Here is a 14,977-nt window from a genome sequence, read left to right on the forward strand (position 1 = left end):
GTTTCCTTCCAAGGTTCCCCAATTCTTCTCAGCCTCCCTCGCCTCGCCTCCTCCTCTCCCCTCTTCCCCCCCAACGCCGAACTGGCGCTCTAGGGTTAAATTGGGGCGGAGTCCAGGGATGAACGACAGCCACAGTCACCAACTGGAACCTGGCGAGCTAGAAGAGCTGGGTGGGGCCGCGGGACAGAGGCGAACCCACACGCCCCCAGGCCCCGCCCCGCGGCTGGAGGCCCCGGGTGGAACTGTAGGGGGCGGGGCGCCGAGGCTTGGCGGGCCCGGTGGTTGGGCGTACCAGCACCCGCTTGAGGCACGGGGCGGGGTCGGCCGGGGCCTCCTCCCTCATTCCCTCGGCGGGCCGAGCCGCCTGTCCCTCCCTCCCCTCCTCCTCTCTTTCCCACCCCTCGGAGAGGAGCTGCACATGAGGCTGCTCCCTGCTGGGTCCCGCCCAGCCTCCGTCGCGCAGGAACGGGTCCCTGCAGCCCCCAGCCGATGGCAGGACAGTAGCCGCCTGTCAGGGGTCGCGAAGGGCTGAGGCAGACGCGGCGGCTCCCGGGCCTCAGAGAGTGGGTGTCTCCGGAGGCCATGGGCTACCCCGAGGTGGAGCGCAGGGAACCCCTGCCCGCGGCAGCGCCGCGGGAACGCGGGAGCCAGGGCTGCGGCTGTCGCGGGGCCCCAGCCCGGGCGGGCGAAGGGAACAGCTGCCGGCTCTTTCTGGGTTTCTTTGGCCTCTCCCTGGCCCTCCACCTGCTGACGTTGTGCTGCTACCTAGAATTGCGCTCCGAGTTGCGGCGGGAACGGGGAGCTGAGTCCCGCTTCAGCGGCCCCGGTACCCCTGGCACCTCGGGCACCCTGAGCAGCCCCGGTGGCCTCGACCCCAAAGGTCCCATCACCCGCCACTTCGGGCAGCGGTCCCCGCAGCAGCAGCCGCTGGAACCGGGAGAAACTACGCTCCCCCCAGACTCCCAGGATGGGCACCAGGTGAGTCACTCTGGAGGGGCAGGGCCCCCTCACCATGTGCGCAGGGCGGGGGCCGGGGAAGGACTCTGCCACCTCGAGCTGAGTTCGACGGCTGGACCGGGGAGGTGGTGGGCGAGCCAGGGAGAGGTCGCCTGGGGGCAGGTTGTCCTCGGTCCCTGGCTCAGCTCACTCTGAGTCTCTCAGGACCCCCGGACTTGGGAACTCTGGCCGGCGCCCGCCGCCCCCGGCTCCGGCTGCCTCGGGAAGAGTTGGCGGCGCTCCCAGCCGGGCCGCGGCGCGAAGGTGCGGGCGCTGCCCCCCTGGCCGACTAACGGCAGCAGCCTGGCCGTTCTGCTCCCGGTGAGATTCTCCGCCCGCTGTGCTTGTTTTTTCGTGTCCAGAGCTGATGCCAGCACTAGCAGACTCTCGTTTGGAGTTGGAGCTGTAAACAGCTGTAATAATTGCTCCACGCCCGTTGAAACAACTTTGAACCGTGTTTTCCGCGCGAGGTCCTGGTGCGCTGACCAGATCGTGGACTTGTTCACACTTACCTGCAATTTGAGACGAATTGTCCTCGGTAATTTAGTGAGGATCAGCCCCCCTGAAGAATTCTGGTGGAAATATACCGTCTTGGTAGACAACTTTTGAAACAGCAAATCTCTTTAGGGAAATTTAGTGCACTTAAACTAAATATTCTCGTTTGCCATATTTTGTCTCATGTAAACTTAAGAGAAGCAGCCAAGGATCTTTTTGAGGTGGTTGAAGAATAACAGTCAATTTGTTCCTCTTGAGGAAGAGGGGAAGTCGTGCAAATAAGCTCCTTGAGGTGAGCGACCCAGGCCTTCTATATTTACTATCACATTTAGAGTCATTGCCCTACTGTATAACATTGTTTGTGCTACTTTGACCACCCATCCAAAGCTGGTGTTGCATTCATGATAATGCTGTAATATTAGGACTGACACAGTTTCTACATTGTAAAGTTCTCCTGAGTCTTAAAATGTTTTGCTAGCACACTTCAACTTATATAACAGTTTATCAGGGAAGTGAATCAATAGACAGGCTTCTGGTACTTGAAACTTTAAACACTGTAGCTACATGATAATTAACTAGGATTCTGGTTCCCTTTATCTATCCACCCTGCATCCCTGACTATACCCAGTAGAAATACTTAGCAGCTGAACATTGGTATTCTGTGAAAAGATGAAGGATTGAACTTCCTTAGTCAAATAGTGACCAAGGCTTTTTGGCATTCAGAATTGACAGACCTGTTTGTAGGCTGAAGACTAGCAGAACAGCTGTATTCTGGGGATTCTGTGATGGTATCGGATTCTCATATGGTCTATAATGACGTTTAGTTGCCTTTGCATGGTACTTGAAATAGTTCTGTCTAGGTTTAAATACAGTGCCCTATCTTCTGTCCTTTATTCTTTCTGTTTTAGTCTTTTCGAGGAGTAGAAATAAGCATACTGTTTCTTTACATTTACTGACATCAATTGGTTAGAGTTTTTGTGAATTATGAGGAGCCATGAGTCCTTTTGATAACTCATCTTGGAGAACACATAATTCCAATGGGGGAAATGACTTGTCTAAAGTCATACAACTATGATCAAAATTAGGATGGTAGCCGGTCTCTTTGCTCCCAGTTCAGTTCCCATTCCATGATATACTACTTTCTGGAGACTTTTGTCAGGTAGCTGGATAGAGCTTTGTTTGCATCATTTTTTACTCTACCTTCATTTTAGCCAGACTAAGTTTAACCATGTATTCCTTATTTTTCCTGAACTTCACTTTCAGGAGAATTAGAGTATGCTTTGAAGGAATTTTAGCCCAAAACGAACTTAAGATTTAAGGATATTAGTTTTAGTATACCAAGCCAAAAAAAAAGAAAAAAAGGAAATGTTGATTGGCTAGTAAATTGATACTGCTACATCTTGGGTAAAATTTGCAGTGCCCTGGTGCACCCTCTGCTGGCTTTGCAAGGACATTCAATTGCAGTATTGCTGACAGCCAAGATTCTAAATTGTGCTGACAGAATCTGATTCATAAATAAGGAAGTAAACAGCCTAGTGGGATTTGGCCACGTAGGTCATATTTTTATATTTCAGTTTTCAACACAAACAGCTGCTGTTACAGCAACTCTTAGATGGAGAGGAAGAAAGATAAAAATATACACCCTTCCATGGGCAAAACACTCAGGTTTCACACCAGTTTATCTGCAAGGAGTGCAGGCAAACTGATAAGAATAAATTGCAGGAAGATCTCATGAGACCAAGTAGGGAGACTAGTCACAGGTACGTCATTGTATAAGGTCATGCAAACCTATCCATGCTATGAGAGGATGGGCTCAGTTATGACTCAAGAAAGGGATCTAGAAGTCACTGAAGATGTATGTATGCCATCTTTCAATTTTAAGACTTTAAAAACAGAATACAGAAGGAAATTAGGGCAGTCAGGATACATAGCAGAGAGATCAACAAAATTCTCCTAGGGACTTATTAGAAAAGCCTCCCGAGTGGAGACAGTTGTTCGTGATAAAAAATGAAAGGGTCACTGTGGACCTTCTGGAATCATGCCAGTCTCCTACAGCTGGAGTAGCTGAGTATCTGGAGGTTTATCTGGATACTCACTGGAGATGATCCCAGGAACTATTATAAATACATCACATCAGTCTCTGAGTCAGATAATACACAATATTATTGTTAGAGTAAAATAAAAATCACTGTTTATGAATCTGTGAAGAAGTTGGCCCAGTTGTGACTGTGGTCCTAAAAGCCAAGAATATGGTGGGCATTAACAGGAAGAGTGTTGAAAACAATGATGAAACAAAACTCTTATCATTTCCCTGTAAAAGACGAAAAGTGGATTTGCATTCACAATCATATAGGTAATCCTGGTGGCTGCTCATCAAGAAAAACTTAACAGCTGATACAAATCCCCAGAAGCCAACCTAAATTGATCAAAGTGTTGGAAGGATTTTCTAGTTGTTTTTTTCAGTCTGTAGAAAGAAGGATATGATCAAAGTATACTAAACCATGAGAGAGATGAGTAAGGTTAATGTACTGCTGTAATTTAACAATATAGTTCAATAAATAGAAAGCCTGCTATGAGCCAGCCACTATATTAGGTATTCAGTTCAGTTCAGTCAGTTCAGTTGCTCAGCCGTGTCTGACTCTTTGAAACTCCATGGACTGCAGGCTTCTCTGTCCATCACCAACTCCCGGAGCTTGCTCAAACTCATGTGCATCGAGCTGGTGATGCCATCCAACCATCTCATCCTCTGTCATCCCCTTCTCCTCCTGCCTTCAATCCTTCCCAGCATCAGGGTCTTTTCCAATGAGTCAGTCCTTCACATCAGGTGCCAAAGTATTGGAGTTTCAGCTTCAGCATCAGTCCTTCCAATGAATATTCAGGACTGATTTCCTTTAGGATGGACTGGTTGGACCTCCTAGCAGTCCAAGGGACTCTCAAGAGTCTTCTCCAACACCACAGTTCAAAAGCATCAATTCTTTGGCACTCAGCTTTCTTTTAGTCCACCTCTCGTATCTGTAAATGACTACTGGAAACACCATAGCTTTGACTGGATGGACCGTTGTTGGCAAATAATGGCTCTGCTTTTTAATATGCTGACTAGGTTGGTCATAGCTTTTCTTCCAAGGAGCAAGTGCCTTTTCATTTCATGGCTGCAGTCATCATCTGCAGTGATTTTGGAGCCCAAAAAACTAAAGTCTGTCACTGTTTCTATTGTTTGCCCATCTATTTGCCATGGAATGATGGGACCAGATGCCATGATCTTAGTTTTCTGAATGTTGAGAGTTGAGCCAACTTTTTCACTCTCCTCTTTCTCTTTCATTAAGAGGTTCTTTAGTTCTTCGCTTTCTGCCATAAGAGTGGTGTCATCTGCGTATCTGAGGTTATTGATATTTCTCCTGGCAATCTTGATTCCAGCTTGTGCTTCCTCCAGCCCAGTGTGTCTCATGATGTACTCTGCATATAAGTTAAATAAGCAGGGTAACAATATACAGCCTTGACATACACCTTTCCCTATTTGGAACCAGTCTGTTTTTCCATGTTCAGTTCTAACTGTTGCTTCTTGACCTGCATACAGATTTCTCAGGAGGCAGGTAAGGTGGTCTGATATTCCCATCTCTTGAAGAATTTTCCACAGTTTGTTGTGATCCACACAGTCAAAGGCTTTGGCTTAGTCAATAAAGCAAAAGTAGATGCTTTTCTGGAACTCTTGCTTTTTCAATGATCCAACACATGTTGGCAATTTGATCTCTGGTTCCTCTGCCTTTTCTAAATCCAACTTGAACATCTGGAAGTTCATGCTTCATGTACTGTTAAAACCTGGCTAGGAGAATTTTGAGTGCTTGGTATCTCTAATTTTCTTGAAGAGATCTCTAGTCTTTCCTATTCTATTGTTTTCCTCTATTTCTTTGCACTGATCCCTGAGGAAGGCTTTCTTATCTCTCCTTGCTATTCTGTATTCAAATGGGTTTGTCTTTTTTTTTCTCCTTTGCCTTTAGCTTCTCTTCTTTTCACAGCTATTTGTAAGGCCTCCACAACCATTTTGGCCTTTTGCATTTCTTTTTCTTGGAGATAGTCTTGAATACTGCCTCCTATACAATGTCTAGGAACCTCTGTTCAAGGTTCTTCAGGCACTCTGTCAGATCTAATCCCTTGAATCTGTTTGTCACTTCCACTGTATAATAGTAAATGATATGATTTAGGTCATACCCAAATGGTCTAGTGGTTTTCCCTTTCTTCAATTTAAGTCTGGATTTTTCAATAAGGAGTTCATGATCTGAGCCACTGTCAAGCTCTCAGTCTTATTTTTGCTGACTATATAGAGCTTCTCCATCTTTGGCTGCAAAGAATATACTCAATCTGATTTCGGTATTGACCATCTGGTGATGTCCATGTGTCAAGTCATCTCTTGTGTTGTTGGAAGAGGGTGTTTGCTATGACCAGTGCATTCTCTTGGCAAAACTCTGTTATTCTTTGCCCTGATTCATTTTGTACTCCAAGGCCAAATTTGCCTGTTACTCCAGGTAACTCTTGACTTCCAACTTTTGCATTCCAGTCCTCTGTAATGAAAAGGACATCTTTTTTGGTTATTAGTTCTAGACGGTCTTGTAGGTCTTCATAGAACCATTCAAATTCAGCTTCTTCAGTGTTACTGGTTGGGGCATAGACTTGGATTACTGTGATAATGAATGGTTTGCCTTAGAAACGAACAGAGATCATTCTGTCATTTTTGAGAATGCACCCAAGAACTGCATTTTGGACTCTTTTTGACTATGATGGCTACTCCATTTCTTCTAAGGATTATCTTTATTACCTTCACCATACTTGGTCTCAGGTCAAACAACAGGGAGGGAACACAGCCCCGCCTATCAACAGAAACTTGGATTAAAAAGGTACTGAGCATGGTTCAGCCTGTTAGAACAGGACCCAGTTTTCCCCTCAGTCTCTCCCATCAGGAAGCATCCATAAGCCTCTTATCCTTATCCATCAGAGAGCAGACAGAATGAAAACTACAGTCACAGAAAACTAATTCAAACTGATCACATGGACCACAGCCTTGTCTAACTTAATGAAACTGTGAGCCATGCCATGTAGGGCCACCCAAGATGGATGGGTCATGGTAGAGAGTGCTGTCAAGACATGGTCAGTGGAGAAGGGAATGGCAAACCACTTCAGTCTTCTTGCCTTGAGAACCCCATGAACAGTATGAAAAGGCAAAAAGATATTAGGTATTAGGCATATTTAGATGGTTGGAAGATTATTTTGTGGGGTAGGCAAATAAAGGTAGTATCTCATTCAGACAGTTTTCCTGAGAGATACTCTAATTGGAACTCTTAAGGTTTAAGTGCTTAGAAAAATATGTTTGTGCATATTTATAATGGTTTATTGAGAACTGTTAGCAATATTTGGAATATGTCCCTAATTATTTGAGGTGAGCCTTTCATTAAGAGCCTCTTAATGAAAGTGAAAGAAGAGAGAGAAAAAGTTGGCTTAAAACTCAACATTCAAAAACTAACATCATGATATCCATTCCCATCACTTCATGGCAAAAAATGGGCAAACAGTGGAAACAGTGACGGACTAGTTTTTTCGGCTCCAAAATCACTGCAGATGGTGACTGCAGCCATGAAATGAAAAGGCACTTACTCCTTGGAAGTAAAGCTATGACCAACCTAGACAGCACATTAAAAAGCAGAGACATTACTTTGCCAGCAAAGGTCCATCTAGTCAAAGCTATGGTTTTTCCAGTGGTCATGTATGGATGTGAGATTTGGACTGTAAAGAAAGCTGAGTGATAAAGAATTGATGCTTTTGAACTGTGGTGTTGGAGAAGACTCTTGAGAGTCCCTTGGACTGCAAGGAGTTCCAACCAGTCCATCCTAAAGGAAATCAATCCTGAATATTCATTTGAAGGACTCACACTGAAGCTGAAACTCCAATACTTTGGCCACATGATGCAAGGAACTGACTCATTGGAAAAGGCCCCGATGCTGGGAAAGATTGAAGGCAGGAGGAGAAGGGGACAACAGAGGATGATATGGATAGATGGTATCACCGACTCAATGGACATGAGTTTGAGCAAACTCTGGGAGTTGGTGATGGATAGGGAAGCCTGGCGTGCTGCAGTCCATGGGGTCGCAAAAAGTCAGACACAACTGAACAACTGAACTGACTGATTTGAGGTGATGTCATTGAAGTTAACCTTAACTTTGCACAAAACATCTCTTGGTTTAACTGGATAGGACATTAGTGTATCTAGATTTGATACTAATTATTAGGGCCAGTTGATCAAGAAAATGACTAGGAATCACTAAGTCCAAGAATTATTTTAGCGGAATGGGATGCAGATAAAATCATTTTCTATAGGGTTAAATTTAAACTTTTCAGTGTGACATTGAAGGCTTTCAATGAACTGGCTCCATTATACTTATCCCCTTTTGTCTCTTCCTAATCTACTCCTGCAACCCGCCCACCATATTCTGTCTTGGAATCATTCCCCAGTTGTTATTGCCGTTTTTGTGTTTAATAAATTTTGTGTTTTTATATTAGAGCGCCTTCTTTTCTGTCTTTTTCCACAATACTAGTTATAGTTGGTTATAGTGCTGGTTATAGTTGGGATACCTGAATACTTGTCAACTTAAATATTATTTGGGGCCTTTGGAGATGTTCATATAAAACAAAGAGTTTTGTAACAGGCCTATTTTCCTCAGGTCTTGCTAAGCCTATGAATTGTCACCTATGCTTAGGTGTGTAGATAGCTCCACTGGTAATATTTCACTGGTTTTTAGAATCATTAGACAGTGAAATTGAGAAGAGGCCTAACTACATTAGCTGTATGATGGTGGAAAAAGTTTTCTGCTATGTCTCATTTGATGTTCTGTTTTATTTGCATTTAGGTCTTATCTCTTTCTTTTTCTCTTAACTCTTGTGAAAAATAACTTGTAATTTATCTGTGACTACCTTACAGGGAAGATCTCTTTATATCAGAGAACTTCTGAAGCCGTTTAATTCCCAAGAACATTACCAAGAAAACTACTTGCCTTACCTGCAGGGTGCCCTCTTGGAGGGTCATTTTCATCTGACTAGTCTATAAATACTCATCACTTAGCTCTTCTTTTTTTCCCCTACTTTTTTCATTGAAGTATACATACAGAAAAGTTCATAAATCATAATTGTACAACTCGATGAATTACCATAAAGTGAATACACTAATGTTACCAGAACTCAGGTCAAGAAATAGAAGTATTGGTAGCATCTCGTAACCCCCATCTTACTTACGCCCCAGCCCTATCACTATACCATCTTCCTTCTCCAAAGTGAATGACTATCCTGATGTCTAACATCATAGATTACTTTTTCCCATTATGAACTTGATATAAATGAAATCAAGCAGTACATATTCTCGGGTGGCCTTTTTTGGCTCGGTGTCATGCTTTTTTGATGTCTGTAATGTTGCATGCAACTGTAGTTTTTTATTTGCATTATTATATATTATTCACTGGTTTGAATAATACCACAGGTTATTTATTCATTCTACTGATAAAATGAATTTTTGGATTGTTTACTGTTTGGGGTTAGTATAAATAACAGTACTATGAATATTATTACATAGGTCTTTTGGTTATATGTACTTGAATTTCTGTGGGGTATATACCTAGGATTGGAATTTCTGGGTCATAGGGAATGCGCATTTTCAAATTTATTGATAACGACAGCTTTTCTCAGTGATTGTACCAATTTGCATTCCCAATGTATGGCAATGTATGAGAATTCTAGTTGTTCCACATCCTTGCTAATACTTGTTATTGTCACTGTTTAAATTATAGCCATTCTGGTGGGTCGGTTTGTAGTAATACCACATTGTGATTTTAACTGGCATTTCTCAGAAGATTAATGAAGTTGTATTCCTTTTCATATGTTTATTATGTTTGGTTATCTTCTTTTGTGAAGTGCCTATACAAGTCTCTTGCACATTTTTATTGGATTGTTTGTTCTTATAAATTTGTGGATTCTTTTTTTAATTTTAGATTTTAAAAAATCAATTTATTTTTTATTGAAGGATGATTGCTTTATAGAATTTTGTTGTTTTCTGTCAAACCTCAACATGAGTCAGCCAAAGGTATACATATATCCCCTCCCTTTTGAACCTCCGTCCCATCTCCCTCCCAATCCCATCCCTCTAGGTTGATACAGAGCCTCTGTTTGAGTTTCCTGAGCCATACAGCAAATTCGCACTGGCTATCTATTTTTCATATGGTAACGTAAGTTTCCATGTTACTCTTTCCATACGTCTCACCCTCTCCTCACCTCTTCCCATGTCCATAAATCCATTCTCTATGTCTGTTTCTCTATTGTTGCCCTGTAAATAAATTCTTCAGTACCGTTTTTCTAGATTTCATATGTATATGTTAGAATATGTTATTTATCTTTCTCTTTCTGACTTCACTCTGTATAATAGGTTCTAGGTTCATCCACCTCATTAGAACTGATTCAAATGTGTTCTTTTTATGGCTGAGCAATATTCCATTGTGTATATGTACCACAACTTCTTTACCCATTCATCTGTCTCTGGACATCTAGGTTGCTTCCATGTTTTAGCTATTGTAAATAGTGCTGCAGTGAACATTGGGATACATGTGTCTCTTTCAATTTTGGTTTCCTCAGGGTATATGCCTAGGAGTGAGATTCCTGGGTCTTATGGTGGGTTATTCCTAGTTTTTTAAAAGAATGTCCATACCATCTTCCATAGTGGCTGTGTCAATTTACATTCCCACCAACAGTGCAAGAGGCTTCCCTTTTCTCCACACCCTCTCCAGCATTTATTGTTTGTAGACTTTTTGATTATGGCCATTCTGACCAGTGTGAGGTGATATCTCATTGTAGTTTTGATTTGCATTTCTCTTATAATGAGTGATGCTGAGCATCTTTTCATGTGTTCATTAGCCATCTGTATGTCTTCTTTGGAGAAATGTCTGTTTAGGTGTTTTTCCCACTTTTTGATTTGGTTATTTGTTTTTCTGGTATTGAGTTGTATCAGCTGCTTATATATTTTGGAAATTAATCCTTTGTCAGTTGTTTCATTTGCTGTTATTTTCTCCCATTCTGAGGGTTGTCTTTTTACCTTGCTTATAGTTTCCTTTGCTGTGCAAAAGCTTTTAAGTTTAATCATGTCCCACTTGTCTACTTTTGTTTTTATTTCCATTACTCTAGCAGGTGGGTTATAGATCTTGCTTTGATTTATGTCATTGAGTGTTCTGCCTATGTTTTCCTCCAAGAGTTTTATATTTCTGTTTGTACATTTAAGTCATTAATCCATTTTGAGTTTATCTTTGTGTACGGTGTTAGGAAGTGTTCCAATTTCATTCTTTTACATGTACCTGTCCAATCCCAGCATCATTTATTGAAGAGACTATCATTGCCCCATTGTGTTATTCTTGTCTCATTTGTCAAAAATAAGGCACCCTTAGGTGCCTGGGTTTATTTCTGGGCTTTCTGTCTTGTTCTGTTGGTCTATATTTTTGTTTTTGTGCCAGTACCATAGCATACTTGATGATTGTAGCTTTGTAGTGTAATCTGAAGTCAGGAAGGTTGATTCCTCCAGCTCCAGTTTTCTTTCTCAAGACTGCTTTGACTATTCGGGGTCTTTATTGTTTCTATATGAATTGTGAAATTTTTGTTCTAGTCCTGTCACAAATGCCATTGGTAATTTGATAGGGATTGCATTGAATCTGTAGATTGCATTTGGTAGTATAGTCATTTTCACAATATTGATTCTTCCTACCCAGGGACATGGAATATCTCTCCATCTGTTTATGTCATCTTTGATTTCTTTCATTCAGTTCAGTTCAGTTCAGTCGCTCAGTTGTGTCCGACTCTGCGACCCCATGAATCGCAGCATGCCAGGCCTCCCTGTCCATTACCAACTCCCGGAGTTCACTCAGATTCACGTCCGTCGAGTCGATGATGCCATCCAGCCATCTCATCCTCTGTCGTCCCCTTCTCCTCTTGCCCCCAATCCCTCCCCACATCTGAGTCTTTTCCAATGAGTCAACTCTTCGCATGAGGTGGCCAAAGTACTGGAGCTTCAGCTTTAGCATCATTCCTTCCAAAGAAATCCCAGGGCTGATCTCCTTTAGAATGGACTGGTTGGATCTCCTTGCAGTCCAAGGGACTCTCAAGAGTCTTCTCCAAGACCACAGTTCAAAAGCATCAATTCTTCGGTGCTCAGCTTTCTTCACAGTCCAACTCTCACATCCATACATGACCACAGGAAAAACCATAGCCTTGACTAGATGGACCTTAGTCGGAAAAGTAATGTCTCTGCTTTTCAATATGGTATCTAGGTTGGTCATAACCTTTCTTCCAAGGAGTAAGCATCTTTTAATTTCATAGCTGCAATCACCATCTGCAGTGATTTTGGAGCGAAAAAAAAAAATAAAGTCTGACACTGTTTCCACTGTTTCCCCATCTATTTCCCATGAAGTGATGGGACCAGATGCCATGATCTTCATTTTCTAAACGTTGCACTTTAAGCCGACTTTTTCACTCTCCTCTTTCACTTTCGTCAAGAGGCTTTTTAGTTCCTCTTCACTTTCTGCCATAAGGGTGGTGTCATCTGCGTATCTGAGGTTATTGATATTTCTCCTGGCAGTCTTGATTCCAGCTTGTGCTTCTTCCAGCCCAGCATCCCTCATGATGTACTCTGCATATAAGTTAAATAAGCAGGGTGACAATACACAGCCTTGACGTACTCCTTTTCCTATTTGGAACCAGTCTGTTGTTCCATGTCCAGTTCTAACTGTTGCTTCCTGACCTGCTTACAGGTTTCTCAAGAGGTAGGTCAGGTGGTCTGGTATTCCCATCTCTTGAAGAATTTTCCACAGTTGTTTGTGATCCACACAGTCAAAGGCTTTGGCATAGTCAATAAAACAGAAATAGATGTTTTCCTGGAACTCTCTTGCTTTTTCCATAATCCAGTGGACTTTGGCAATTTGATCTCTGGTTCCTCTGCCTTTTCTAAAACCAGCTTGAACATCTGGAAGTTCACTGTTCACATATTGCTGAAGCCTGGCTTGGAGAATTTTCAGCATACTTTACGGGTGCGTGAGATGAGTGCAATTGTGTGGTAGTTTGAGCATTCTTTGGCATTGCCTTTCTTTGGGATTGGAATGAAAACTGACCTTTTCCAGTCCTGTGGCCACTGCTGAGTTTTCCAAATGTGCTGGCATATTGAGTGCAGCACTTTCACAGCATCATCTTTCAGGATTTGAAATAGCTCCACTGGAATTCCATCACCTCCACTAGCTTTGTTCGTAGTTATGCTTTCTAAGGCCCACTTGACTTCACATTCTAGGCTGTCTGGCTCTAGGTGAGTTGATCACACCATCGTGATTATCTGAGTCATGAAGATCTTTTTTGTACAGTTCTTCTGTGTATTCTTGCCACCTCTTCTTAATATCTTCTGCTTCTGTTAGGTCCAGACCATTTCTCCCTTTTATCGAGCCCATCTTTGCATGAAATGTTCCCTTGGTATCTCTAATTTTCTTGAAGAGATCTCTAGTCTTTCCCATTCTGTTGTTTTCCTCTATTTCTTTGCATTGATCACTGAGGAAGTCTTTCTTATCTCTTCTTGCTATTCTTTGGAACTCTGCGTTCAGATGCTTATATCTTTCCTTTTCTCCTTTGCTTTTCACTTCTCTTCTTTTCACAGCTATTTGTAAGGCCTCCTCAGACAGCCATTTTGCTTTTTAGCATTTCTTTTCCATGGAGGTGGTCTTGATCCCTGTCTCCTGTACAATGTCATGAGCCTCAGTCCATAGTTCATCAGGCACTCTATCTATCAGATCTAGTCCCTTAAATCTATTTCTCACTTCCACTGTATAATCATAAGGGATTTGATTTAGGTCATACCTGAATGGTCCAGTGGTTTTCCCTACTTTCTTCAATTTAAGTCTGAATTTGGCAATAAGGAGTTCATGATACGAGCCACAGTCAGCTCCTGGTCTTGTTTTTGTTGACTGTATAGAGCATCTCCATCTTTGGCTGCAAAGATTCTTTCATTAGTGTCTTATAATTTTCTGTGTACAGTTCTTTTGTCTCCTTAGGTAGGTTTATTCCTAGTTATTTAATTATTTTTGTTGTATTGGTGAATGGGACTGATTCCTTAATTTCTCTTTCTGATTTTTTCATTGTTAGTATATAGAAATGCAAGTGATTTCTGTGTATTGATTTTATATCCTATAACTTTGCTAAATTCACTGGTTAGCCCTAGAAATTGTCTGATACTATGTTTAGGGTTTTCTATGTGCAGTATCATGTCATCTGCAAACAGTGAGAGCTTTATTCTTTTCTGATCTAGATTCCTTTTATTTTTTTTCTTCTCTGATTGTTGTGGCTAGGACTTCCAGAACTATATTGAATAATAGTGGTGAAAGTGGACACCCTTTTCTTGTTCCTGATCTTAGGGGGAATGCTTTCAGTGTTTCACCATTGAGAATAATGTTTGCTGTAGGCTTAGCATATATGGCCTTTACTATGTTAAGGTAAGTTCCTTCCGTGCCCATTTTTTGAAGAGTTTTAGTCATAAATGGGTGCTGAATTTTGTCGAAGTTCTTTTCTGCCTCCATTGAGGTTATCATATGGTTTTTATCTTTAAATTTTTTCATATGGTGTACCACATTGATTGGTTTGTGTATACTGAAGAATCCCTACATCCCTGGAATGACCACAACTTGATTATGGTATAGGAGCTTTTTGATGTGTTGCTGAATTCTGTTTCCTAAAATTTTGCTGAGGATTTTTACATCTATGTTCATCAGTGATATTAGCCTGTAGTTTTCTTTTTTTGTGTTGTCTTTATTTGCTATTGGTATCAGGGTGATGGTAGCCTCTCATAGAATGAGTTTGGAAGTGTTCTTTCCTCTGCAATTTTTCAAAAGAATTTTAGAAACATAGGCCTTAGCTCTTCTCTAAATGTTTGAAAGAATTCTCCTGTGAAGCCATCTGGTCCTGGGCTTTTGTTTTTTGGGAGATTTTTGATCACAGCTTTGAATTTCAGTGCTTGTGATTGGGTTGTTCATAATTTCTATTTCTTCCTAACTCCTCTAAGAATCTGTCCATTTCTTCCAGGTTATCCATTTTATTGCCATATAGTTGTTCATAATAGTCTCTTATAATGCTTTGTATTTCTCCATTGTCTTTTGTAACCTTTCCCTTTTCATTTTTAATTTAGTTGATTTGATTCTTCTCTCTTTTTTTCTTGATGAATCTGGCTAAAAGGTTTGTCAATTTTGTTTATCTTCTCAAAGCACCAGCTTTTAGCTTTATTAATCTTTACTATTGTTTCATTTCTTTTAAATTTATTTCTGCTTGGATGTAATGTCCTAAAGATATCAATGAGCTCCATCTCATCTAATGTATCATTTAAGACTTGTGTTTCCATATTAATTTTCTGTTTTGATGATCTGTCCATTGGTGCAGTGGGGTGTTA

At 41.6% G+C, this 14,977-nt stretch overlaps 1 protein-coding gene across 8 annotated transcripts in view; it reads left to right on the top strand.

The window, feature by feature from the left end:
* Positions 1 to 393: 393 nt before the first annotated feature.
* The window catches only part of EDA (ectodysplasin A), a 358,964-nt gene continuing 344,380 nt past the window's right edge, over positions 394 to 14,977 (top strand). For 4 of the 8 annotated variants that reach the window (XM_070290288.1, XM_070290289.1, XM_070290290.1 and 1 more), the window contains exon 1: positions 499 to 978. In XM_070290288.1, coding sequence (XP_070146389.1) covers positions 583 to 978 — 396 coding nt within the window. In that variant the 5' untranslated portion in view covers positions 499 to 582. Of the gene's footprint in view, positions 979 to 14,977 lie in introns of all 8 variants that reach the window. The other 4 variants (XM_070290293.1, XM_070290294.1, XM_070290292.1 and 1 more) reach the window with 3 other exon arrangements.

Source organism: Ovis canadensis, chromosome X (assembly GCF_042477335.2).
Source record: "Ovis canadensis isolate MfBH-ARS-UI-01 breed Bighorn chromosome X, ARS-UI_OviCan_v2, whole genome shotgun sequence".
Classification (NCBI taxonomy): Eukaryota; Metazoa; Chordata; class Mammalia; order Artiodactyla; family Bovidae; genus Ovis; species Ovis canadensis.